Source organism: Hypomesus transpacificus, unplaced genomic scaffold (assembly GCF_021917145.1).
Source record: "Hypomesus transpacificus isolate Combined female unplaced genomic scaffold, fHypTra1 scaffold_64, whole genome shotgun sequence".
Lineage (NCBI taxonomy): Eukaryota > Metazoa > Chordata > Actinopteri > Osmeriformes > Osmeridae > Hypomesus > Hypomesus transpacificus.
The window spans coordinates 1096982-1124659 of NW_025814036.1; the positions used below are offsets into that span (position 1 = coordinate 1096982).

The 27678-nt window shown below is 39.9% G+C and overlaps 1 protein-coding gene across 1 annotated transcript in view; it reads right to left on the minus strand.

Moving 5' to 3' along the window:
• The window catches only part of glod5 (glyoxalase domain containing 5), a 46013-nt gene that overhangs the window by 12042 nt on the left and 6293 nt on the right, over positions 1-27678 (minus strand). The window contains exon 2 of the mRNA XM_047017762.1: positions 9955-10104. Within this exon, the coding sequence (XP_046873718.1) occupies positions 9955-10104 (150 nt within the window). The remainder of the gene's footprint in view (positions 1-9954; positions 10105-27678) is intronic.

The following is a 27678-nucleotide window of genomic DNA, read 5'->3' on the forward strand; positions in this document are numbered from 1 at the left end:
GTGTTGGAGTGATTTTGGCCCGTATTTTTGGGCAGATTACTCAAGGTTCAGAAACTGGGCAGTGTGAGGCTTGCGCTACACAAACTGTTCATACGGAAAGTTTTCAGACCCTTTCAAGTTTTCATGTCTCAGACTTATCTTAAAATGGATAAAATAAAAACATTTTACTCATCAATCTACACACAATGCTCTAACAAATCAAAAACCCCTTGTTGAGTATTGTGTGAACTCTGGTCTCAAAGTGATTGATGGCTTCTCTATGCCCCTTTTATAATTAGTAAAAGAAGCATAATAAGCTTCTCGACCACAAAGTTGAGGTTAAGGGTTGGCCTGAGGTGATAGGTGGTGTAATGCAGCTTCCAATTATAGATTCTTGATCCTGGGATGTTTAAACACTTTTGATACTATTTTGTACCCAAAATAAGTGCCCAATGACATTAGATAACAAGTAAACGATTCGTTGGAGAAATTATCATTATATACCTATACTTTTAAACCAGTGTAGCTCACTGTAATGCTGTACACAACACTGCTAAGAAATATTTTACATTCCACTGCTTTTAGGAAGCCAAACAGCGACAGTACATTTTCGGCACCCCTTATCAAAAGTCCAAGATTAGATTTTCAATTGGTGAAACAGTCTGACTATCAACCTGAACTGCCAGAGCCTAAACTGTATGCCAATCTCTTCATGAAGGTTTTCTCTACAGGGCTGTGACACGAGTGCCCCTGTTTTAGAGCAAACTCCTTAGCATTACAAACTGCCCTTAACGCTATCAAGCTACTTTGCTATCATCGGCACAAAAAAAATATGGACAGGAGGTAAAACTGTGCCTCGTTTTCGCTTATTTAATCCAATCAACCTCATAATCTGTTTCCATATAGTTGACACGTAGGCCTATATCTACGAATGTGTAGTCTCAAATACACATAAAGAAACATTTTTCCATTCCGGCGCATTCAAACAATCCCCGCAGTGAAGGTTGGCTAGCAACAGTAACAGTGACTGACCTTCAGTGACTAGACTGTAGGCATGTAAACTAGTTTAGCTTGGTAACGCAAGAGCATAGGTAGAATGTGTGATGATTTAGCCTAGTTTATTGGCAATGTAATCTATCTGTTGATAGAAATGATGGGAGCAATTTGAGTATAAACTGCACGCAAAACAGCGATTTGGTGTATATATGGCACGCAAAATAGATGTGTAAACCCGTGTCATAGATACGCAGAAGTATGAGACTGTGTTGGCGGAGCGGACGCCATGCCGACTGCCGAGTCTTCTGCCTCTTTGTTAGGCTGTCACTCATTATTCCCGCCTCTGAGTTGAAGCCACTCCCCCTATGCAAAATCGGGGCCAATAGTCTGAAACTGAAGAAAAATAACCCTGAAAAAAAAAAACTGGAGCAAAAAATACAAGAAACTCAACTAAAAAAGTTGTAAAAAAATGTTTTTAATCTGAAAACATGAAATGTGAAACTGTGAAAATGTGAAACTGTGAAAATATGAAAATTAATAACTTATTCAAAATTATTCCAAAATGTAATCGAAATTGTATTCAATCTGAATAAAAAAATTGTACTTTTTTTTTTTTAATACATGGTTTTATTTTTCACGTTTTCGACCAAAACTTACATTTTCAATGTCAAGCTTTAGTTTTTCGACAACAGATTTTTTTCGAATTAACAATACATTTGGCCCTAATTTAGCTCCATACATTGCCAATAAACTAGGCTAAATCATCACACATTCTAACTATGTTCTTGCGTTAGCAAGCTAAACTAGTTTACATGCCCACAGTCTAGATGTTTTCGCTATCTAGCTGTTCTTGCATTCCTTGCAAATCAGCGTTAATAAAATGCAGATGAGCTAAAGTGTAGCTAACTGACTAGACGGGAATGGCTGATGGTCTATACCGTAGCGTTGAAGATCCCTGTACAGTTCAACCCCTGACACATTTGCGCGAACCATTTCACGACCAAGGACGGTTTTGAAAACCTGGGACAATGTAAAGCAGGATTTGCTATGAAGCTGTTGCTGAAAAGAGGTGCGGTCCTTATGTTCATCTATCAACTATCAGCAAGCTGTAGTATGATTTTGTCGATAACAGTTATTAGCACTGCTAACGTATCCTGTATCTAGCACCTGCCTTTCTCCAGTTCTTTCAAATAGATCATCTAGACAGGCGTTAGCAATAGTAGACTGCTGTGCGTTTTCTGGCAATTTTTTCGGAAGCTTCCCTTCTAATGCCGACTACAGCTAGTCTAGCAAGAGTCATTTGCTAAGTAAAGTATGTTGATGTGTATAGAAACGTATTCAGCATTCTACCTATACTATAGGTATAGGAAGAACTATAGTAGACACAGAAGACATTAGCATTACTGGTAGGCTAACTGTTAGCGACAAAGTCATACTTACAACTTGCGTTTGTGATGAGCATAGGCTACTGTAGCGCCGGCTAGCATTCAAGAATGGAGAAGGAATTTTGCTCTTGACTTTTTATTAACACTATCATTTGAACACAGGGCAGTTCGTATAGCCATCAAACTAGCCAACATTCACCATCAGAGTTAGCACTTAACCTATCCAAAACACAGATTATCACATTATACACATCAAAACAGAACGAACACAACAATAGAACTGTAAACGATGCTTATGTAACCACGCTAAAACCTTATAATTCTTAGCGTTTTTGCCTGCCACGGTGCATTTTGGGTGCCAAGAGCATGGTCGCTACAATATGGTCGGAACAGCACCTCTTTTCAGCAACAGCGGCTTAGCAAATCCTTCTTTAAATTGTCCAAGGTTTTCATTCAAAACTGTCCTCGGTGAAATGGTTCGAGCAAATGTGTAATTGAGGGTCAAACTGCACAGGGATCTTCATAGACAAATATCACAGCCCGTTGAGTGTTTGGTCCCTTAGGAAGACTCTGAAAGTGTCAGCATTCCCCTGGAACACTGCATTTACCACTATAGTCCATTTGCAATATGCTAGAAAAACGTTCTTCTTTGTAATTCTGTGGAAATACACATAGCAGCGCGCAGCAAATTTAACAAAGTAACAAAGGTACAGACAAAGGTACAGACTAGAGCCAAAAAAGGTGGAGCCCCGTTGTGACGTCCTAATGGGGGATTTTTCAAAACTGACTGTTTTACAGCTACATTTTTTAATTGTGAGATTTACATAGGAAAGAGGTGTCAATGGATTTTGAGGTTCACTGTACGTCCATTTTACCCACTTAACTGTCATTATTCAACTGTGACAAGGTAAATTCAGTTCTACAATCAATGACCCCTTTAAGTTATATACCGTATTTTCCGGACTATAAATCTCTTTTTATAAACCTTTTTTTCATAGTTTGGCTGGTCCTGCGATTTATAATCAGGTGCGACTCATAGCCTATATCAAAATATATATAATTTAACATGTTTTTAAGTGTTAATTCATACTGACTGACATGAACCAACAAGTTCAAAGGATTCAGTGATGTGATATGAGATCGGGAGATTGGTGAACGAGTTTACCGGTAATTTGCTTATGTTAATTTAGCTTGTTATGTTAATTTAGCCTAGTCAGCCTCCCAAGTATGTTATTTATGCTATTGTGCAGCTGAATAACTGGTAATGTGGTCGTTAACATACCGGACACCTATTCAGCCTGTTGTTCTGTGTGCTATTGTTTAATTGAATTACTGGCCTTTCCAGATTAAATGTCTGTTCATGGTCTTGGATTTAGTGAAATACATTTCGAAATAAATGTGATTTATAGTCCAGTGCGACCAGTGGCGATTTCTTTAAGACTGCAAGGGAAGCTCGGCTTCCCCTAAAATGTAAACAAAATAATGGTCAAACATTTACTATTGTGTTAACATTTTAAATGCGTTAGAACACGTTCATCTCGAAGACGAGTTTGTTCAGAATCAGCTACATATAGTAGCAGGTCGACTGACTCAATTTCCTTTTCATACTTTCCCATAGTGTCACAGTGCATTTCACTGTTGAAGCCCAGCGTCCGTGGACTTAAATGGGGCTCAAGTGAAAGAAGGGCTTAAGAAGGTGTCAGTGAGTACAGTTTCTTACACCATCAAAAGGCATTTGGAAACTGTAGGAAACTCTGACAGGAAGAGGTCTGGCAGACCCAAAGCCACAACAAAATCAGAAGACAAGTTTTCTGCATGAGAGGCGGCTCACAGGACAACAGCTTCAAGCACAGCTTAACGCTGGTCGTAAGTAAGCAAGTCTCAGTTGATGAAATGCAGCATTTCAAAAAAGGTGGCAGTTTTGGTTCAGGGTGCCACTCACTCTGGGGAAGTCGCCGACTCTGGATCCAGCAAAAGAGCCCCCAAACCATCACTTTCACCAAGTGCCTTGTGATGGTGTAGGAAACTGTACCCAATGACACCTTGGCTTTCTTCTTGGCAATTTCTATCTAAAGTCTAACTACGCTTTTAAGGGTTATAATGGTCTGTCTGTCTTCCTTTGTTAATTGAAAAACTTAAACTATTTTGTTTGACCTCTGGCAGTTTACCGTGTACCTTTGTACCATTTCAGGTTATTCACTGGACTTGAACTGCTTAAATTTCAACAAAAAAAAGAATGGTTCTAAAATGTTCTAAAACATTTGACCGGTAGTGTATGTGTGGCAATAAAGTCTATATAATAATAATTATTATAATAATACCAGAGTTTGAGGCAAGTAAATCATGCTTTAATTCTTTTATGCTGTTTATATTGCAGAATATATTATTGTATGTTAGCACATGGATTTAAACATTCTGACATGCAAAGTGAAGCCTTCACATGAAAGTGGGGCTTCATTTTTATTGATCATGTATTTCTCTTAAAACAAAAGCTCCGGCACGGACAGGGGCGTTTCTACACGGGGGCCTACAGGGGCCAGTGCCCCTGTGAAAATGTCCCTGGTCCCCCCTGTGGCCCCCCTGAGCTGACAGATTTTTTTACACATTTTCTTCTTCTAGTAGTCATCATGAACCGAGGAAGGGACATTGCAGCCTTTTTTGCCCCAGTAAATAAAAAAAGTTAGAGAAACATATCAAGGTATTGAGAGAGTTGAGGAGCTGGAAGAGGGAGAGCCAGAGCATTTTGTATGATTTTAATGTAAAGCAAAATTAAAGTATTTAATGTTTAAATATCCTTTGTTTCAATTTGTGTATGTGCCCTTCTGATTAAACACTGCCCCCCCCCCTTGGCCCCCCCAGTAAAATTTGTCTAGAACCGCCACTGGGCACGGAGATTCATGAGAAAATTCAGCTACGTAGGCTACTCGATAGCTACCACGTGTGTGAGTTACGTGAATCAATGGAGGAATTTGATTACACTATTTAAGACAGCCCATTGGGCAGGCCGGTGATGCATTTTGGCTAGCAATTTAGCAAGCCCTGTATTGTAGGCTATTGATCATCAATGTTCAGAACACAGTTAAGCCAGTGCCCATTATAACTAAATCTAGATGCCACTGATTTACCACCATATAACCGTGATCAAACATAATTTTGCCCTCCCACTGATTCATCCATAATTTTTCATCCTCCAGTTTTGTGTGTGTTTCCTGCCACAAAATAAAATTGGCATTTTCGCCCTTACAGAACAAAAACATAGTTTTTTATTTTTGTGTTAACTCATCTCTTAAGCCCTTAGCATTGGGTGAAAACTAGCAACCGCTAATAGTAGCCTATATCCAACTAACTGAGATTGAAAGTGTACATAAATAAGCCCAAAAGGTACGGCAGTGTCCCTTCAAGAGCGTCTGCTAAATGACAAAATGTAAATGTAAGATCAGTTCAAAACCTGGCACTCAGCAAAGTTAATATTCCACATCTGTCCTCTTTTTAATCCAAGGAGTGCAGTGCCGCGATTGAACTAATGCGATTAACAGGGGTTCGCAATTAAACTAAGCGTAGTAACGAAAATAGGGAAATTCTGTTTCGTCATTTAGAAGTGTATTCACATTTTCAATCGGTATTCAGCTACTTTCAAAGGGGCTGGCTAGCTACCAGAACCACAATATAAAGTAGATATACTTTCAGAATAGATCAGTGAATTTTGTTACATAAATGTATGTGTTTACTGATGTCAAAACTGCATGCATATTGCAAATGTACAAGCACTGTATGGTGAATTAGACCTACAATTATGCATGTAATGACTTCTGTCATGAACTAAATGTTTAGATGTTTGTGGTGGTAAGACAATTGAACAGAGAACCATTAGAGTACATTTTGATCAACATAAGCAATTTCTAACATAGCAAACAGCAGACAAATGAAGGCTACACAATAATTTGCATGAATGTAGGCTACCACAGCATTGGCAGTTTGACTAGAATAGATGTGGAGGTTGAACAAGTATTTCAGAGATGACAGAGAATTTAAATTGTGATCTGAGAAATAGGTACAAAAACCACTGAGAAGAACTGTCATCACCAGCTGTGTCACAGGCACTGCACTATCTATCTATAATTCCAGAAATCTGTGTGTGTCACCGACATCATCGCCGGCACTTGTGCCCTATAAGTGTGTGTGTGCCACCAATTTTATCACTGTACACTATCTATATTTCCAGGAATCTGTACTTAATCACCGACTGCATCCCAGGCACTGTACACTAGTATCCAAAATTGCTAATAAACCGTCCAACCCGTTGCTTACAAGAGGTTTTTAGTGCTTAACCATAAAGGCCCTCTTCTACCACGCACTTTGGTAAGTGATGAAAATGTTTTCGCCGTTTGAGAATCCTGAAATATCCTTTAATCCGAGGCTAAAATCCTAGTCTTTGAAATAGTTTGACATGTCCCCCGATTAATGGCCATTGCAATCAAATTTAGCCTCCAATTACATTTTGGCGGTGTCAGAAGATTTTCTTTGACGATTGTCAAATCAAAAAGGAATGCAGAACCTGGTTCTGCATTCAGCAGAACCACCACAGGTGAAAATGTAGAAAATAGTATTTTGGGTTTGGTCACAATTTTATTGGTATCGTTAAAACTTTATACAACTACATAAATAGCTCTCTTTCCAACGGTACTTCTAGTAGATTTATGTTAAGAGGGGTATTAGACAAGGATATCCCATTTCTCCCTCTTATTTCTATTAGCTGCAGAATTTTTACATTTGTTTGTGGTAAATTGTAGCCTGGCTGCCAGCCCAACTTATCCCCACCCACAAAAAATTTGGTCGGGAAGTTGGGTCTGGAGTGGCTCGTTTGGGGAAAAACTATGTCAGAACAGGAGCTGTTCGGACCAATGAAATTGTCAGGGCGGGCTTTATACGATGATGGACAGATGATCAACAGTAACGTAATCAACAACGTCACGAAAGAGCGCTTGGGTTGAATTTGTTCTCAACAAACAACATTACGTTGCTCTGATTGGTTGTAGGTCTATCCAATTGAGCGAAGAGGCATTTGTTTTATGAGTTTGGTTGAAACACGCCCCATAGTCACAGCCTAACGGAGAGTTATCAGACTCATATTCTGACTAGAATTATGAGTATGACAACGTCAGGCTCGGTAAATTGTGCAGATGTTGAAGGAATTCAAATTGGAGAGGATAAAAGTCAGTTGGCTGAAGATACTTGCATTTTTTTTAAGAATCAATATCAAGTGGGTTCAATACTCCAGTCTCTAAACACCTTTTCCGAAACCTCAGGACTAGTGATAAATACAAAAAAAAGGTGAAATTATGTTTGAACATAACTCAGATGTTACCTCTGTTGATGGATTATGGAGAGATCTAACCATTTTGGGCAGAATTATTTTATCAAAATCTGAAGAAATTTTCGCTTTGTTCATCCTTCTTTATCACTTTATGTTGATTCCATCACCTGCAAAGCAATTGATTCTCAATTTTCAATTGATGTGGAAAAATAAGGTGGAAAATATCAGCAAAAAATCCTAAATACAGCCATATTCAAAGGGCGGTTTGAATGTTTTTGACTTCTTGGACCAGATCTTTAAAATAAATTGGCAAAAAAAATGTCTAAAGGAGAGTTCGGTTTGGTTTTGAATTCCAAATCTAATCTTTAGAAGATGTGGTAATTTACAGTTTCTGCTTTCCTGTAATTTTAAAGACTCCCACTTTAGCTCTCAACCTCCCATTTTAGACTCCCACTTTAGACTCCCACTTTAGACTCCCACTTTAGCTCTCAATCTTTCATGCAAGCTCTTGAGTCATGGAAACTGATGTTTAAACATAATTTTTCTCATATAATTTGTAAAAATCGATATATTTAATCAGCTCGCAAATCCGTTTTCTTCCCTGATGGTTTTATAAGGGCATTGTTTTTATTTCAGATATACATAACAATAGTAGAGATCTGTATTCCTATAATTTGTTGAAATATATGGAATAGATACAGCAAAAAATACATAAATCTTACAAATAATATCTCTTCTAACTTGTTGCTTTGGTGAAATCCTACAAAATAAACTGCAATGCAAATTTTACAGTTCCTCAACTGTCTATAAAAGGGGTTCATATTTTTGACAAATACATTTTTTTGAATTGCTGTCTCTGCTAGTAACTACTCACATATTAAAGCTCTTGGAAGATGGTTAGCATTTTACCTGAATATTGACTATCGAAATGTATGGAGAGTACCAAACAAATTCTTATTTAATAATAAAATAATAGAAGTTCATGTAAAAATTATTCATTGTTACTACCCTTGTAATAAATATTTTAGTAAATTTAACCAAAAAGTCTGCCCACTTTGCTCTTTTGCCAAGAAGAGGAAGAAACTCTTTCACACCTGTTCTATTTTTATCCTTATACCATATATTTCTGGCTTCAAATCTCTTTATTCTGCTTCTTTATTTCCTTTATTTTTATCCTTATATCAAATATTTCTGGCTTCAAATCTCTTTATGCTGCTTCTTTATTTCCTATATTTCACCGCCTCTTTAATATCACTGTCATGAAGGTTCTTTTTCATTCTGATGTTTCAGACAATATGGAGCTTGAGAAGATACATTGAATTATATTGGTATGATGGATAAATACCACATCCATAAAGCTAGATATCTTAAATTCAAACCTAACTGTACAGCTGTTTCCTCCAATTTACGTTCATTATTATCCCCGCTTCACAAAATCTTCTTGTGTAATAGAATATATATTATAATGTTTTTTTCTCTGTAACACTTGTTCCTGTTTATCAATAATTCTTCTTTAATGTTTTTGCTTCTTCTATTGTATCGTAAATCTGCTAGTAATAATGAAATAAATTGATTAAAAAAAAATATTTGTGTATATATAATAATCAATTAAATAAAACAGGCAAAAAAAAAAAAAAAAGTAGAAAAGTCAGGGGGACGGTACCGCAAGAAGAGAAACTTAAGACTAATAAAATTAACTCTACATAGGCCTATTGTTTTTATTTGCCGCTAACTACCATTGTAAATTTGCCGGTGAGTGCGGCTCACCTTCACCAAACGTGTAACGGATTAATGACGACAAATTACCGACCACCTCACGTAGGCTATATCTCTCGCTTCTTTTCCCTTCATCCCACGGATCCTGAGATTCCAATAGCTCTGCATTGTTTTTCTTTAAACTGACGCTAGACTACTCGAGCAGCAATCTTAGTTGAGTTTTGCAGACTTTGATCTCTGGGCGCGTTAACCTCGACTGTTCTGCTGAAGCTGAGAGCCAAGAGTAGCCTACTACTCGCCACCTTTTCAGATAGCTGCTTTATTGCTTCCATTCATATCTTCTTTACTTTTGGTTCCAATGTCTTTCTTTTTATTTGCTGTAGGTTTTTAATCTGTGAGAAAGCAGGATTCTTTTACGTTGTCATAATGCACTTCTTTTTCGAATATGTAACGGTACCCCCCAAAAAAACTGGGCAATCTAAAATAATTTCAAAAGTTCAACTCTGGAGGGGAACACTATTTCATGTAGGCTAGTAAATATTTTCGTGAGTGAGTTCAACCTACCTTGAAAGTTATGACCTCCATACCAAGAACAGAAGAATAAAAGTTTATGGTTTTGGAGACGCTCTTCACAGTTAAAACCAGGTGGTCCAGGTGGCTCACTTTCACCGGACTGGAGTTTTTGGAACGGGCCCACCTTCCTAAGATGAGGGTCTGTAATTGGTGTACAAATGTTTAAACTCAACTCAAATGGTGAAGGCTTTCGGTCCATGTAGGTCAGTGGTTTTCAACCTTTTTTTCGACGACCCCCATTTTCAAAATGACAAACCATCACGACCCAAGTGATATTGCAAATTCACAATATCCCTACCGTTATTATTTATTTGTTCAAGTTATAACAGAATAATTCGTTCGAATTGACATCAGTAATAATATACGCCACCACAGCTGCCCTGCTAATGCATGCACAGTCTGTGTTCGATGTGATGGTAATTCGGAAAGAAAAAAAGATAGTTAGTTCCACACTTAATGCGAGCGTGCGCACCATGCAAGCAACATTTTTGGGCCTTTATTTGAGTGCAAAACAGTTTTTGAGCTCTATGTAAAATAAACATAGCCGTTTTTTCATTGGTAAAACCTTGTCTAGTGAAGGTGATGTCTTTTTGTCCAAATTTTTCAGCCCCACCCTTACGTTTCTTAGCCTGGTTTTCCATCATTATTCTTCTCCCGGTACTGCGGGGCTGTCCCGCGGTGATGGATTTTCAAGTCATATTATTTAAAATTCTCGTGCTGTCAGGGGGTAGCGCAGCACCCTCAGCACCCCTAGTTCCTGTGGCCATGCATATGTATGTATTTATTGAAGCTCATAATTCGACCCCGATGTTTCTGGTCTCTGTTGACGTGTCTGGCTCTGGCACACGCGTTCTTTAAGTACTTTTCTGAAGCCAAGCTAACATAACGACTTACAAACTCCGAAACTCTACACACTTTTTTAGTTTCTAGGTTTTCAGCAGTAAAAAATCTGTTACGCACTTACGCAGGCATCAGACAGCTTTTACGAACTAACGTCCGTGGAGAAGCAAACTTCAGTGGCAGCCAATCGGAGGCACTCAATTACCGTCAATTACACATCTGCTCCTGCCCCGCCCGGTTTTATAGGCTACTTGGCGGCCAACAGATTTTCGTTTTGAAATGAGAAAACCAAAATCGGGACACAAGCTGTTTCCCAACTACCATTTAGAAATAGGAAAACAAAAAACGGAACAAATAAAACTTTGATGTGCTCGTATATGGAAATCGGGAATTAAAATAATGTGTGGAAATCTTCTTTCTCAATTTTGCATAAATTCTTTTGTTGTGACCCGGAAGTTGCTCCCACAAAGCTTGACAGTCAAGATAAAATAGCTCGCAGAGTAATCGAGCCTCAATGCAAGATTTCGGACTCACCGAACAAGGGCGCCGTATAGGGGGGAAAAGTTAGGACGATTAAATAGGTAAAAACTAGTGCTGTCAGTTAAACACTTTATTAACGTTAATGCAAACCCATTTTAACGGCGTTTATTTTTTATCGCGAGATTAACGTTCTTTTTGACCTAGCTAACTTTTTCATTTTTTTGACATGCTGTTGCAACAACAACTGACGTTACAAAAACTACAACACCACACCGGATCTAGTTAGACCGGAAACAAAACAACAAGCACGCCGCAAACACTTGATTGGGCTTGCGAGCCGACTCAAGCCCTCGCCCCTCTAATTTAAGGAACGGCCCCGGTTGTCACACATACATGAAATGTTGTTAATATAGTTTATTATCGTTATTTTAAAACACGATCATGTAAAAACGATCATGACATGATGGCAAATATATTATGTAATATAGATTGTTGACATGTCTATCTGGAGCAAAGACGAAGATTAATACTTTAACTGATAACCACAATAGGAAATGATATATATTTAAATAATATTAGTCTTGCCTTCAGAAGCTTTTGTTAAACACACCCATTATTCTTTTTTTGTCATCAAGCCAGACTGCTTTTGTGGGACAATGAAGGTCCTCAGTGACTCTGTTTCACCCCCACTTATATCTGATGGAAACGTACTGTAGCCTATAAAGTTGTTAATAAGCCCCTTTCAAAGACAAATGTTCAATAAAGTATATTTTAGACACACTTCTCAAGCTTTTATTTATTACATTATTACCAAGTCTTGTTAGATCACGTTATATCCATTAATAGGCGTTTGGTTTTGTAGGATGAACATATAAAACACAGGCCACATTTCTACACTGATGTTAAATTGAAGGCAGTGTGAATTTCATGGCATTTCGTTTGAATATAAAGTTGACAGTAAGCTATGGTAAGTCTGCATTATGGAAGATTTCTGTAACCAAAATAACTATTAAGCTTTCTTTCACTGTCAAGAACAACGACGGAGCTGTTCATGTTAACAGTTTTATTTAATCCGATACAATGGGTTGGAAATCATACTCATTTCACGAAGAAAAAAAGCAACATACAGGGCTCTCAAGTGTCACGCATTGAGCGTGACAGTCACTCATTTCGGTCTTTTGTCACGCCCTCCCGCCACATTGTATTTCTCACGCAGAAAAAAATATAATATATTTAATATGCCGCATTACCCAACCAAAATTCCTCTGGCCGCGCCACTCTCACTTAGCCTGGTCCTAACCAGACTCTCGTACATTTCAATTGTACAGAAGCAAAATGAAAATTGAATGGAAGTAAGTACGTAGTAGGGCAGAGCCAGGCTAACTCTCACTATGGAACTGGCAGGAAACAAGCGTCTCCCCTGGGGCCTCATGTACAAACGTTGCGTACGCACAAAAAGCTTGCGTACGCTGGTTTTCACGCACACTTTGTGATGAATAAAGATTTACTTGACGTGAGAATGTGCGGGCCGTCACGGAAACTTTAGAGCAGACGTGAGAATGTGCGGACCGTCAGCAAAGTCTTGTCTGGCTCTGTAACATGGCGAATTCTAACTGAAAAGTGCCGAGACTCACCAAACATTACAAAATAAAGTTTTCACTAGTACGTTTATGAAGTTGACTTGTAGTGGAAAAAACATCATACTGCTGTAGCCTAATCATGAAGTTGAAATGATTATGGATTATATGATTGAAAATGAATCTCTTAATCACCATTATTACTTTTATATGCTATATTACTGAAAACCAGATGCAAAGCTGTTGACTGATTAGTATTACCACTAAAACGTAGAAGATATAAAGGCCAAAATCTGGAAGTCCAGATAGATAGTTTGAGAGCAACAGAGAGAAGTGTGTGTTTAGGCATCTCCCATGAAAGACTACAAGGCCCAGATATTGAGAACTACAAGCGCCAGACATCAGGGGACAGATTTATGTCCTTAAAGGGGCAATTGACTGGGTTTTTTGGGTATTTCATACTGTTCCTTAAGGTCTCCAAATAGGGTATGTAACATTGGTTGGGTTGAAAATGGCCCGAGTGCTGTTCTATGCCCTCTGACAGATCCTCTGAAATGTTCCCGGGAAAAAACACTAGCTTTTCTCCTTTTATGGTATGCTCATAAATATTTAGATAAGCTGCGCGCTGATTGGTTGGTTATCAACGAGTGAAGCTGGGAGCAAAAACGCAACACGGCCAACAGCAGCACTCGCTGAAACACCCAAGTTGGAGACTTGAAATAAAAACGCGTAAATAAATCTATTGTGTCTACACAACACTGTTTTCAACAGATTGACCATATATCATTTGAAATGATAACATTACTTGTTTCCACTTCTGTTGTTGAAGCAAACTGGATTGGTGGGTAGAACTTTAGGCTACAGTTTAGCAACCAGACCATATAGTGATTCTACTCGGCTTCAGTTAGCTATCTAGGCTAGCTCTAGATATCTTGCTGTAAAATAACATGACAAAGATCTGGACAAACATGCATCGTGAATTGTAGATTTTCATTACACAGGTTATTTATTTGAATGAAACACAGTCAGGAACATGAATCAACGTTAGCCCCATTGCCAATAAACTAGGCTAAATTATCACACATTCTACCTATGCTCTTGCGTTAACTAGCAAGCTAAAATTGTTTACATGCTTACATTTTAGGTGTTACTAGTAACAGTTACTAGCAATGCTAACGTATCCTGTATCTAGAACCTGCCTTTCTCCAGTTCTTTCAAATAGATTATCTAGACAGGCGTTAGCAATAAGCCAGACTGCTGTTCGTTTTCTGGCTATTTTTCGGAAGCTTCCCTTCTAATGCCGACTACAGCTAGTCTAGCTAGAGTCATTGGATGTGTGTAGAAACGTATTTAGCATTCTACCTGGTATGCTATATACAGGAAACGTTAGCATTGCTAATAACTGTTAGCACAACATCATACTGTCCTTAAAGCTTGCGGTTGCAATGAGCATACGGTCGGAACAGCACCTCTTTCCAGGTTCAGCTTCCCAGCAAATCCTGCTTGAAATTGTCCAAGGTTGTCAAAATCGTCTTGGGTGAAATGTTCAGAGCAAATGAATGATTGAGTGTCGAACTTCGCTGGAATCTTCTCATACACAACAGCAGCCATGCCTGTTGAATGTTTGGCTCCTTGGGAAGACTGTGAGTGTTAGCCTTCTCTGTACAGCCTGGAACACAGCATTAACGACCGTGGTCCATTTTCAATATCCTTGTTATAATTCAAAACGTTCTTCTTTGTAATTCCTTATAAGTAGCCTACACAGAGCAGCACGCAGCTAAACTTGTATCGGAGATAGACGCTACCTCGGGCTGGTCTGGATGTAAATTCTGGGGCGTGACAAAGATACAGACCAGAGCCAATAAGAGGGCGATCACCGGTCCTACGTAGGACCGGTAGCTTTGTTGAAAAGCTAGCGTTTTACAGCCAAATTTTTTCTTTTTGAGATTTGAATAGGAAAGAGGTGTCAATGGACTTTGATATTCACGGTATGTTCAGTTTACCCACCGAACTGTCGTTATTCAACTATGACAAGGTAAAATCGGTTTTGCAGTCAATTGCCCCTTTAAACTCTGTATAACCTGTGCAGCTGGGCTGCAAGGCCTCACGTGGGCCCTGGAGGGAGAAAGTTAGGGAAAGTCCAGGCTATGTAAATTCTGTGACAATGGACCAACCGAGTGTGAAATGCGTATTTGACTCTGTGACCACATGTAATGTACCAATGGTAAAATATAAAAAATAATGAAGGAAAAATATAAAAGCAGATGTCCGGAGAAAAATTGCTGTCAGACTGGGGTCTACTCACGTTTGTTGGAGTCAATCCTTTGTGTTGGATTCGAATAAACACTTTGCATCATACTTTTGACCAGCCTGGATCCGTGGGGGACAAGCAGTCGGACTCTTTGGCCACAAAACTTATAAGGTACGGCAGAACCTTTTTTATCTGCTAATTCTCGTTTTTCCGAGTGCATGTTCATCCACGGACTAGGTTCCGGTAAGTCTCTCCTTCAAAATAACCTATTTATTTTAATTAAATTAATAAACTAAGGAACGGACTTGTCCATTTCTCTTAATGTTTAAAAATTAAAAGGAATAGACTCATCTAATTGGTTTAAATAAAGAATTACCTAACATTCCCCATTGTCCCTTAAGGACCTAGTATTAGTGTGGCATTATTCAAACCGTTGAATAACTGCAAACAAAAAACTTGTCCAATTTTATTTGTCACTAATAGAGTGAAATAAGTGTAAAAAAACATTAGCTGAGCAGCTTATTTTCTGACATAGGCTAGGCAAAAGAGTACCAGGCTGCTTCACGTGAGAATGTTTTAACTATAAAACGGAAAAAATGGGCTGACATATTTCTCCAACTTATAACGTTTAAACAACATCCCCGACCCGCAAAATATTGGTTTTAATCACAAGCCGCCCCGTAAATAGAAATAATTGTTCCCTTAACCCAAAGAAGTATATTTTATAGAGAAACGCCTGTAAATCTCTGGAGTCAAGTCCGTTCGGCTTGAAAAAGAGCAGACCGCTGACCATCGGAGCACTCGGGAGACAGAGTGGGGCTGTTAGGGAGAGAAGTCTGAAAGATCTGTAAAAAGCCCCGCTTTCTCTGCCCCAGAGACCGCATCCTCACACACTAACACACACTCACACTCTCTGTGTCTCTCTGCCTCTCGTTGTTTCTCACTGAGCTATGTTTTGATTTTCTGAGCTACAATTGATAAGAGGCCTGTGTAACACTAACAGCAATCCGAAGTTAGAGGAACAGGACAGGGATTTGTGCAAAGTATTGTTTAAAATGAAGCAAAAAGATAATTTTAAACAAATCCCATGACCCCCAAGACCTGAGAGATCCAGTTTAAAGACAGTGTGACATTACAATAAATTTAAATACTAAATAATAGTGATACAATTCTAATTCTCCCTCTCCCTCCCAGGTGAAAAAAAGTATACTTAAGAGTATTTCAAGCATATTCACATTTTCAATAGTACATTTTAAATATACTAAGAAAAAGTGTACTATCTGTGAATATATAAAAAGTATACTACCATCATGCTTTTACCAATTTTAACATTAATACGTTGAACACACTTTAAAAAAAATTGTACTACAGTACACTTTTAGTAAATATATTATAAAAAAATATACTTTAAGTAAAACGTATATGTAATTTCTAAAGTGTACAACTGGAACTTTGTGTTTAAACATATTATTTGTATATTTTAAAATGCATGCTAAAAATTTACTTTGTAACAATGCACTTAAAGCTTACTTTAAAAATAAACATTTTAATATGCTGAAATGTTAGGATATTTTAAGTTACTTTCGAAGTCCCTTGATCAATTCAGCCTTCAGTGTACTGGTATACATTTGCTGTACTGTAGTGTGTAGTAGAGTAAAGTACCTCTTTTTTTTTTTTTTTACAGTTTTATTGTGCTTGTACGGCTTCTATTTCGAAGTGGCTCATAGTCCGGTTTTGGAACATAAAAGTGGCTTCTTTCAAGATCTCTATTTAATGCTCAACACTTGAACGGGGGCTTATTACTTGAGGAATTATTTTCGGTATCGTCTCAGTTGCACTATCAGGGCTTGGAAATACAGTGACTTGCTAAAGTAGGCAAATGGCTAGTAGAACATAACATTTCATAATAATTTCAGTTAATCAAACAGCTGCAAGACCCAGTGAAATGTTAAAGGCTAGCTAGCAAGCTAACGCTAGCATCGCTAACATTACTAATTCAACTTTGGTAGTGTAAACAAGCTCTTTGTAAGCTCGTTTTAGATATAATTGTATATGATCGTGTGCACCATGAGACACGGACGCGGTATCTTTTCAAAACTTGTATTTTACCACTGCTCTTCTTGACATAACCATTCGAACAGCCCTCACTGATTTCACGTGAACTAATGGTTTCAGCATCGAGCCTAAAGCAACTTCCGAGGGACAAAACACCCTTGTCCTTTGTCACATAGAAAGGTCTGCTACAATAGGCTATCCTCATGATTTGCAAGGTAGCTAACTAAACTTTAACAAAAATAATTTCGTAGACATAACAATGGATTCTTCCACTAAATGAGTGACTTGGCTTTATTTCTGGAGATACTAGTATCCACAACCGAAGTATGTTACACAATGCTGTAAGATCGCCGACACTCGTGCATTGCTCTTGGTACCCAGAATGCCCTGCGGCAAGATGAAAAGCTACTAAGTTAAGGGCTTAGCTTGGTTAAATAAGCATTGTTTGGAGTTCTATTGTTGTGTTCGTTTTGTTTTGATATGTGTAATGCTATGGTCTATAGTTTAGATAATTTGAGTGTTCACCCTGATTGTAAATGTTGTCTGGTTAGATAGCTATCCGTTACAATCAGTGTATCTGCAAATGATCCATCATGTGAATTGCCTTCGCTCAACGTTGGCTACACAGTGGTACGTTTGCATTGAAAGTGCGACTTGTACTCCAGTGCGCTTCGTACTCTGACTTTGACGAAATGTCCCTCCAGGGTCCAGGTAAAAAAAGTAAATGTTAAGAAACTTAATCATAGCACACCTGAGTATACTTGAAGACTAATTAGTTAAAGTATACTTTAAGTTATTGAATGATTAATTAATTTGAAGTGTGCTATTTTGGAACAACTTATTTTGTATTAAATGTATTTAAGTTGTAATTAAATTGTACTAAAGCACAATTTAAAGTGTATTAAGTGTACTTTTATGTGCTAAAGTGGAACAACTTCAAGTATACTTAGTACACTTTAAGTATATGGACATAGCCGTATACTTAAAGTGTACTAAGTATACTTGAAGTTGTTCCACTTTAGCACGTAAAAGTGCACTTAATATACTTTAAATTGTGCTTTAGTACAATTTAATTACAACTTAAATATATTAAGTACAAAATAAGTTGTTCCAAAATAGCACACTTCAAATTAACTAATCATTCAATAACTTGAAGTATACTGGTGATTAATCACTCTTCAAGTATACTCAAGTATGCTAAGATTTAGTATACTTAGCATATTTTTTTTTTACCTGGGCTCCCTCGCACATACACACACACCTCCCTCACACCAGCTCTTCCACACACACACACACTACACACAAACACGCACACACACACACACTCACTACACACAAAACACGCACACACACATTCCTTCTTTGTGGCTCTCTACCTCTCGCTTTCCCGTTTTTTACTGAAGTTGTAGCTGATTTGTATTGGGCTGCAATAGATAAGGGAACAAGGACCTTTTATAACAAGCTGAGAGGAGAGACGCTAGAAACTGTGCTTACATTTGCAAGCTAAATTATCATTGAACACATCAAATACCCGAGAAGATCCAGTGGTAGTCGGTGTGTCACTCTAACGAATTGACATACTCGATAATAGTGACAAAATTCTACTTCTTACTTGTTTTACCTTGATGGAACAAACACACACACATTTATTAATTGAGAACTGACAAGATGCTCAGCTTGGGCATACTCAAAGCTGGGCAGATCATTAAATCATTGATACAGCCCCAAAATAAGTTTTTTCCCTGGCGTGTCTTGGCAACAAGCATTATATAATTGGTTTGATTCTACAGGTCTGGCCCAAAGTTTGGAACAGACTGCAGCAGTATGGAGTTAGATTAGTTTCATAATTCAAACAAACAAACGCAACACGATTCAAACAAACTTAACACGATCCAAACAAACGTAACACGATTCATACAAACATAACACGCTTCAAACAAACAAACGTAACACGATTCAAACAAACGTAACATGATTCTACACAGCCATCATTGAGTCCATCCTCACCTCCTCCATCACCACCTGGTACGCTGCTGCCACTGCCAAGGACAAGGGCAGGCTGCAGCGTATCATCCGCACTGCAGAGAAGGTGATTGGCTGCAATCTGCCTTCCCTCGAGGACCTGCACACCTCGAGGTCCCTGAGACGAGCGAGGAAGATTGTGGCGGACTCCTCCCACCCTGGACACTCCCTGTTTCAGTCACTCCCCTCCGGCAGAAGGCTGCGGTCCATCAGGACCAAAACCTCACGCCACACAAACAGTTTCTTCCCTTCCGCTGTTGGCCTCCTCAACAAGGTCAAGAGCCCACACTGACTGAATGTCTTAAAACTTTATATTTGCACTACATTCAATTCCTGTTATATTGTATTTTAGATTGTATTTTATACTGTAAATTGGCAACTTATATTTTATTTTATTGTATATTTTATTCTAATTGTATTCCACTTAGTATTGCTAGTACTCCACTTAGTATTGCTAGTTTATGTATCCTTAGTATAGTTAGACCTCATTTAAATTTAAGATTCCTATATGTTTATTGTATGCACCTATCTGCCAAAGCAAATTCCTTGTCTGTGTAAACATTCATGGCGAATAAACACATTTCTGATTCTGATTCTGATTCACAAATGTATTTCGTGATTCACAAATGTAACGCAATTCACAAATAAATGACCCCTATTACATTTGTTTGCAACCTGACAAACACAAGTTACAAATCCCTGCATTTGTTGGTGTGAATCCCTGCATTCGTTGGTGTCGATTTTTGGAACTTTCCTGACGCGCTTAGATTCACAAATGCATTTTTTCTAAAAGATATCCTCTGCAGCCTATCAGATGTCTCCAATTTTAGCCAATCACCGGAGAATGTCTAATATGGGTAGACGGGCTCTGCGTTAGCCTAGGAAACACGGAAAATGACTAAACATGAATCCTGCCATTCTCAACAATAATCAATCACGTATGATCATCGGTTTAATAATATTAACAAGCAACATTTCACCTACATGCTACCAGACGACATTGCTCGTGATCTGAAGGAGACGATGTCCGTCATTATGGCAGGTTGTTGAAGACCACATTGACACGTTAATGTGATTGGCTCAAATTGGAAGAGACGATCTGATAGGCTGCAGAGGATATCTTTTAGAAAAAATGTATTTGTGAATCTAAGCGCGTCAGGAAAGTTCCAAAAATCCACACCAACGAATGCAGGGATTCACACCAACGAATGCAGGGATTTGTAACTTGTGTTTGTCAGGTTGCAAACGAATGTAATAACGTTTGTTTGAATCGTGTTATGTTTGTATGAATTGTGTTACGTTTGTTTGGATCGTGTTAAGTTTGTTTGAATCGTGTTAAGTTTGTTTGTTTGAATTATGGAACTAATCTAACTCCATACAGCAGCCTCTATTCTGGAGACTTCCGTTTAAAAGTGCCCGTAGGGCAGACCATAGCAGTACGGGACAGGCCAGCCACACATCCATCGCTGAGTATTACTGTTGTTCCCAGTAGGTTAAGCGAGGATTATAAAACCAAACCTTTAAGTAACAATATATCAGAGAAGCAGGTGTAGGACCTCAACCAAGTTTCAGAAAACTAATTAGGAAAACTAATAAGCTATCTGGTAGAAATTAAGAAAACCAGGGAAACCGACGACCAATCAGAGTTTCCCAGGTCTTTGGTCAAACGAGCACAACAAATTAACATGGGGAATGCTCACGGGAACAGCAGTGGGAAAGCTGCGGAAGTTCCAATGGAGCTTATATGAAGACGCCACCCAGACGATAAAAAGTTAATTACACAGTTAATGAAGAGATGGCATGCGCGCAATCCATTTTGGCCGAAAGAAGGATCCTTTGATTTGGCGTGTTGTGAGGAAATGGAGGTCAACATAAAACACCACAAATCTGAAGACCACAGTGTCAAGAGATTAGGCAAAAAGACAATAGAAAGAGAAGTATTAATTTGGTTTAGACGAGAAGGACACAGACGTCAGATGGCCAAAACAGAGCAAAAAACACAAAGCAATAATAAAAAGAGACAGAAAAAATAACCAACCCAAGAGAAACACGAACAGAGAAACTACAGGGACAGAGCTCCACTGCACCAGCATGGCCTGTGGAACCACCCCCATATCCGGACAGTAAGAACCCATTCAGAGTGGGACAATATCCACTCCTGAACACAGGCCCGAAGGAGATCAATCACTGACAGAATGGAGCAAACAAAAATGCGACGACATGGAAAAATCAATACACAAATTGGAGAGAGAAATACACAACCTAACAACCAAATTAAGAGACCACAGAAATAAAACGTCTGCACCCAGGCCAACATCTGAGATCCTACCAAACCAAGACCCCCACAGGGTATGGCAACATCCAAGCAGCAGAGGGGCGATGCGTCTGAGTTTGGAAGGCATGATAGTTCCACAAAACAGTGAAGGTGGGGAAAACTACAGACGAAAGATAGCACCACAGGAAGAACGAACGCAGCACTGGGTGAGAAATGGAGGAAGGTTGGGGAGAAGATCTAGTCTAAACGACTACCCAGAAGAAAGAGGAGCAGAGGATCTAAATAATCCATTCCTGCAATGCCCCCTAGTGGTAAAGGGAACCGGACAAGATCCCATGTACGTGCCATAGTCATTCATGGACATGATAGGCCTGGCAGGGAGACTGCCTACACTCACCGATGGAGCAAACAAATGGATAACAGCATTGGAAGAGAGCAGAGCAGGGGTGACCCTGGCTCTGGGAGACATAAAGGCTCTGTTGATGCACACTGCCGGAAAACAGATTACAGAAGAAGTTTTCCAGGGTGCACAATTGCCAAGAGTGGTGACTGGAAATCAAGTGGACGGCGTAGGGTTTGGAGGCCACCGCAACCAAATATGGGCAGAGCTAAGAAATCACTACCCAGAGAAGATGGTACCCTCCAAGCTGGATGGCGAAGCGCTGAGAGACGACGAATGTCCAACTAAATTCCTGCATACCTTTCAACGTAGATGGAGAGATGAGACAGGGGGTGCCTGGAACACAAACAACACCACACAGAGACTGTTCATGCTCATGGTAAGCTATGATACAATGTATGTTGATTAGACTCATTTGGTAGAGATGCCACCTGTAGTTTTATAACACCTAACTAGGAGACACGAAGTCTAGGAGACGTGAAGTCTGGGTGACCTGAAAGAGTTCTTGTCACCTGGGGAGAAGAGACAGTTGTTCTGAAGAAAATGTGGATTCAACTGTATTGTTCTAAGGATTTAACCAATGACAGAAGATATTTGGTATAGCTGCATGTCTGTAGGATGGACCAATGACTTTTGAGAACTGTCGTATCTATAAAATGGTCTGTTGAAGAATGTTCTGGGGGGTTCAGGGCCATCAGCTGAGTAGTGCTGGTGGGCTGGATTCTCCCGGTTCCATTCTAGAATGCTAGATGGAGCTGTATGGAATTGTCTTTGTGTTATTGTCTTATGTTTGTGTGCTGATGATTTTTGTTGGTAACGTTATTATGCTTAGACCTACTTTAAATAAACATTAACTCTATACTTCACCTGACTTCAGCTTAAAAGATTGATTCTCTCAAAAACTTCCACGACAGGCCCAGGACCCGACAGTCCAGTTCCCAGTGATGTTCCAGCCACCACCCCAACCTCGTGCTCCACCTGGACCAGTGCAGGCAACTCCAGTCAATTTCCCAGCCACCGCCCTGCCGCCAATCCATGTACACGTTGGTCCCTCAAACGGCTATCAACAACATTGGAAGGGAAAGGGTGAACCCAAGCAATACGGTGAGAAAACCCCAGAGGAGAAGGACAAGGCCCACCCCCGCCGGACGGCAGACAATTGCAGTCCAACCCCAACCCAACCTACAGTCAGCAGGGGAAGGAATGCTGGGGATGTGGACAACCAGGACATCTCAAAAGGGACTGTCCAACAAATCCATATGTGAAACCAACAAATCAATATGCGGCGCCAGCCGCAAACTGGCAATAGAGGTGCCCAGTAAAGCCTGGGGGGGAAACAATGTAGCCAGTTATCTCACTACAACCACGAGAAGAACCCACCATATCAGTTACATTGCAAGGCCGAGAACATGCCTTCATGGTGGACACGGGAGCGACGTACTCATGCGTCTGCAAAAATGGCTTCAACCTCCCCCTCTCAAGTTCATCCATCCGAACCGTTGGCTTTTCTGGGAAAACACAAATAATACCACTTACGGAGCCACTCACAATGCAAATCAAAGGAAAAACCATTGTGGCACCTCTACTGTACTCAGCACACACTCCAATTAATCTGCTGGGAAGAGACATTCTTTGTATATTAAAAGGCAATATCGAGTGTACCCAAAGCGGCTTGCGAGTAGAGTTCCAAGAAAGTCCCACAGCAAACCAGATGATGCCAGTAATGGCAGAAAACACGCTACAGAATGCCCTAAATTCACTAACGAATGTGACAGCAAAAGACAATCATCGTCAGATGCCACCGATGGCGTACTGGCTACAATTGGTTCCACACGAATCCTCACTAACCCAATTATGGGGAGAGTGGGAGCCGTGGGTCCAAGCATTAGTAGGGAAACCAAGAACACTACTCCAGATACTGCTTCACTGCACTCTTCTATATGACGAACATCAAAGTCACACAGAATATTTTATTTCTTCATTTATTTTGCAGGGACATAGCACAATCAATCAACAAAACTGAACGTTAGCCAGAGTTAGCCTGAAAGGCAAATTTCCATTTGCTGTCCCCTGCCAGATGTTTGAAGGCAGCCTAAAATTATGCCAACTGTTGGATAGAGTTGATAATAAAATAAAAATAGTACTCTATCATCAACCAGGCCCAAAAGGAGCTGTCAACACTCCCACCAGAATTACAAGAATGGCACCAAGTGCAGGACTCTGCACCATGTTACATTAAAATGGCAACTGGATGACATAGATCTTGTGAATTAGGACCAATAATAAGTGTAGCTTTACAGGCATTAGAGTAGAGGCCCACAAATAAATACACATATCCCCTGACACACGTTATCATAGAATTTTTAGAAGTTACGACGAAGGGACAGCTAAGACAGTTGTAGTGAATGTAAAACACCAACAGAAATATGTAAAGGTACAAATTTAATGTAATGTCAACCTTTTGTTGTCAATATTTGTTAGGACAGGTATCCCCAACGTTATGGTACCCTACCAGAGACCTTACCCACTCCGACACCACACTATAGACGGGATTAGACCCACTTAGGGTCTAGTGACTGCAGAAGCACCAATAGAAACAAAAAGGTCCTGTAATACACCCATCTTTCCAATAAAGAAGCCACACTAATGATTATCAATTGATACATGATCTACAGGCTATTAACTCCATTGGAGACTTTCCAGAGGTAATTGTTTTTGATCCACACATATTACTTTCCAACACTCTGCCAGGCACAAAATGATAAACAGTTGTTGACCTGTGCACTGCATTCTTATGTTTCAGTACATCTAGACTCACGATGCCTGTTGGCTTTCACTTTTGAAGAAAAACGCAGTACTTAAACCCTGTTACCCCAGGGATTCCTGGACAGCCCAGCTGAGTTGGATCAATGTTGGCCCAGGACCTGCAGAATCCGCAGGTTACCAGTACCGTTGTCCAGTAGACAACATAAAGTAAGTAGAGCCAAGTTACAGTTTTGTCAGACGACAGTAGATCATCTGGGGAGGCTGCTCAGTGGGGATAGGAGACAGATAGCCTTATCACAGATAGAAGCCATAATTACTGCTCCAAAGCCTCAGACAGTGGGACAGATGCTCACCTTGTTGGGAATGGCGGGATACAGTAGACCATGGATTTGTGATTATGCCCTCAAATCAGCACCTTTGCGAGCCCTTACTAGGGCTGCAGGGCAGACAAGTAATGCTGCTACATTGTAGTGGACTGGAGAGGCGCAGGGAGCTTTTTGAGCTCTCAAAAGTGACATGCAATCAGCCCCCGCCCTTGGCAATCTCGTTTACTCAACACCATTTCATCTATATGTTGCAGAACGATCTGGATATGCTACTGCTGTATTGTTACAGGACACGCCCCTGGGGAAACAACCTTAGCCTATTAGAGTACACAACTAGATAGAGGCAGGACTGCCACCCTGCTATCAGGGACTGGCAGCCGCTGCTTTTGTTTTCAAACAAGCATCATCACTGACGATAGGACACCCAGTAACTTTCTACACGTCCCATCAATTATACGCCTCACTCACAAACTTACATTTTGTCTTAACACATGCTGGAAGACCTGATTACGAGGTCATACTGTCAGCCCCAGAACTCACCATACAAGGATGCGACACAGTCAATGCAGCAACTAAGATGGTGTTACCAGTAGATGGGACACCACACGACTGTGTTCATGAAACCGACATCTTTATGCGTGCATGACAAGACCTGTTTAATGAACCCTTCACAGCAGACCTCACTCTGTTCGTGGATGGATCTTGCTATAGAGATGCTGTGGGTAACCACGCTGGCTACAGTGTTGTACAGCTCAAAGATGTTACCACATTTGGGATCATCCAATCTGTAAAGGTTGACCAACCATGTTCTGCCCAATTGGCTGAAATAGAGGCACTTACAGCAGCATGTCAGTTGGCAAAGGGCTAGAGTCTTAATGTTTACACTGACTCTGCATGTGCATACGGTGTCTGTCATGTGTATGGTAACATATGGAAGCAAAGAGGCTTTCGCAGAGCCGATGACACTGTGATCAGCCATGGACAGTCCGTTTCGCAGCTGTTAGATGCCATGCATGTTCCAACAGCCCTGGCCATTATTAAATGCCCAGCCCACCAACAGACTGACACTCTCATCGCCAGAGGTACCAACATGGCAGATGAGGCAGCCAGGCAAGCGGCAGCGGGGACTGGGGCGGTGATGGGACTTATGCAGGTAGCGGATGATCCAGCCCCACTCACCACTTTATCTTCCGCAAGACCGAGTTAGTCCTCAAGAAAAGATATGTGGTTGAAACGTGGGGCAATGCAACACACCCAAGATGGACCCTACAAAGGTCTATGAAGGAGTAGTCATGGCCATTTAGTTTGACCAAGTATGTCGCCACGCTTGGCTATTAGGAATGCGCATGGTGGTCACCATTGCGCCAGGGGGATAATCATATGTCACCTTAAGGTCGTATGGGGGACACACGATTTAGAAGCCACAGTTGATAGTGTACTTTGCATATTATAATGTTTCTCAGTTCAGTTTCTGCTCCCATTTCACACAGTCCAACACCAGACGGACCATTTAGGTATCTTATAGACCAGTGCTTCTCAATAATTTTTCAATAATGAACCCCCTATACATTTTTTTCCCAGCCAAGTATCCCTTGACTGGCGATAAATTGATGGTTGATAAAAACTATATAAATAAACATATATATATATATATATATTCATATGTATATCATGGACAGGGTGGATACTCAATTCTGATTGACTGCAGGGGTGGTGGACACCTACTAAGTAGCTCCAGAGAAACTGTTCACCGTTCCAAATTATTGTGCTGGCTAGGAGCCTGTTAAGTGTCTGAAATAAGTAATCACAACAACAGGGCCACAATGCCTCTATTTACAATTTTGAAAGACTTTAACAAGCTAACATATAATTACAACAATGAGTGAATTCAAAATTTCTTCAAACTTTTTCTGAATTTACAATGTCAGTGTCACGTAACCGCTTATCTCACATCCTATTCACTATTCACTACGCTAGTCAATCTACTTCAGACAGGCTGCTGCACAACATGCCAATTATTTTGTTCGTAAAAATCTTGATTTGGAGAAAATGACATGGCTAGCTAGCTAGTCTTCTTGTCAAACATTGTAGTATAATTTTAGTCATCATGGAAGATTTTGTATCTATTTTTAAATAACCTTGTTTATATGAAATCTCACTTACCCCTTACAGTACCGCAGTGTACCCCCATTTGAGGATCACAAGATGCAACGTATAGGAAAACTGAGATACATCGTGGTACTAAGTGATCTGTCGGTTCAGTAGATGGGTAGAGAGGCAGTGCCAACTGCAGATCCAGATTCCCGATCAGTAGCAACATCTTCTGTGCAGAGGTCTTTTCCAAGATTTGGGATCGCAATGGACCGCAATTTGTTGGCAAAACATTTAAATTGGCATTCAAACTGCTAACAATCAGACAAGGGTCTGGCTGTGTTTATCATCCACAGTCACAAGGGACAGTCGATAGAGCCAATGGTACCTTGACGATCAAGGTGACAAAGATCATGGCTGATGGTAAGGTAAACTGGGTAAGCCTACAAACCTTACCACCGGCACTAATGGTAATGCGCCTGAACACCAACCGCCTGAATACCAACCGCCTGAATACTAACCACCTAAATACTAACCACCTAACTACTAATCACCTGACATTTCTAACACTGCATGAAATGGCTACTGGAAGACTTCTTCCAGTTCCTTATTTAAGAGGACCCATTGATGGT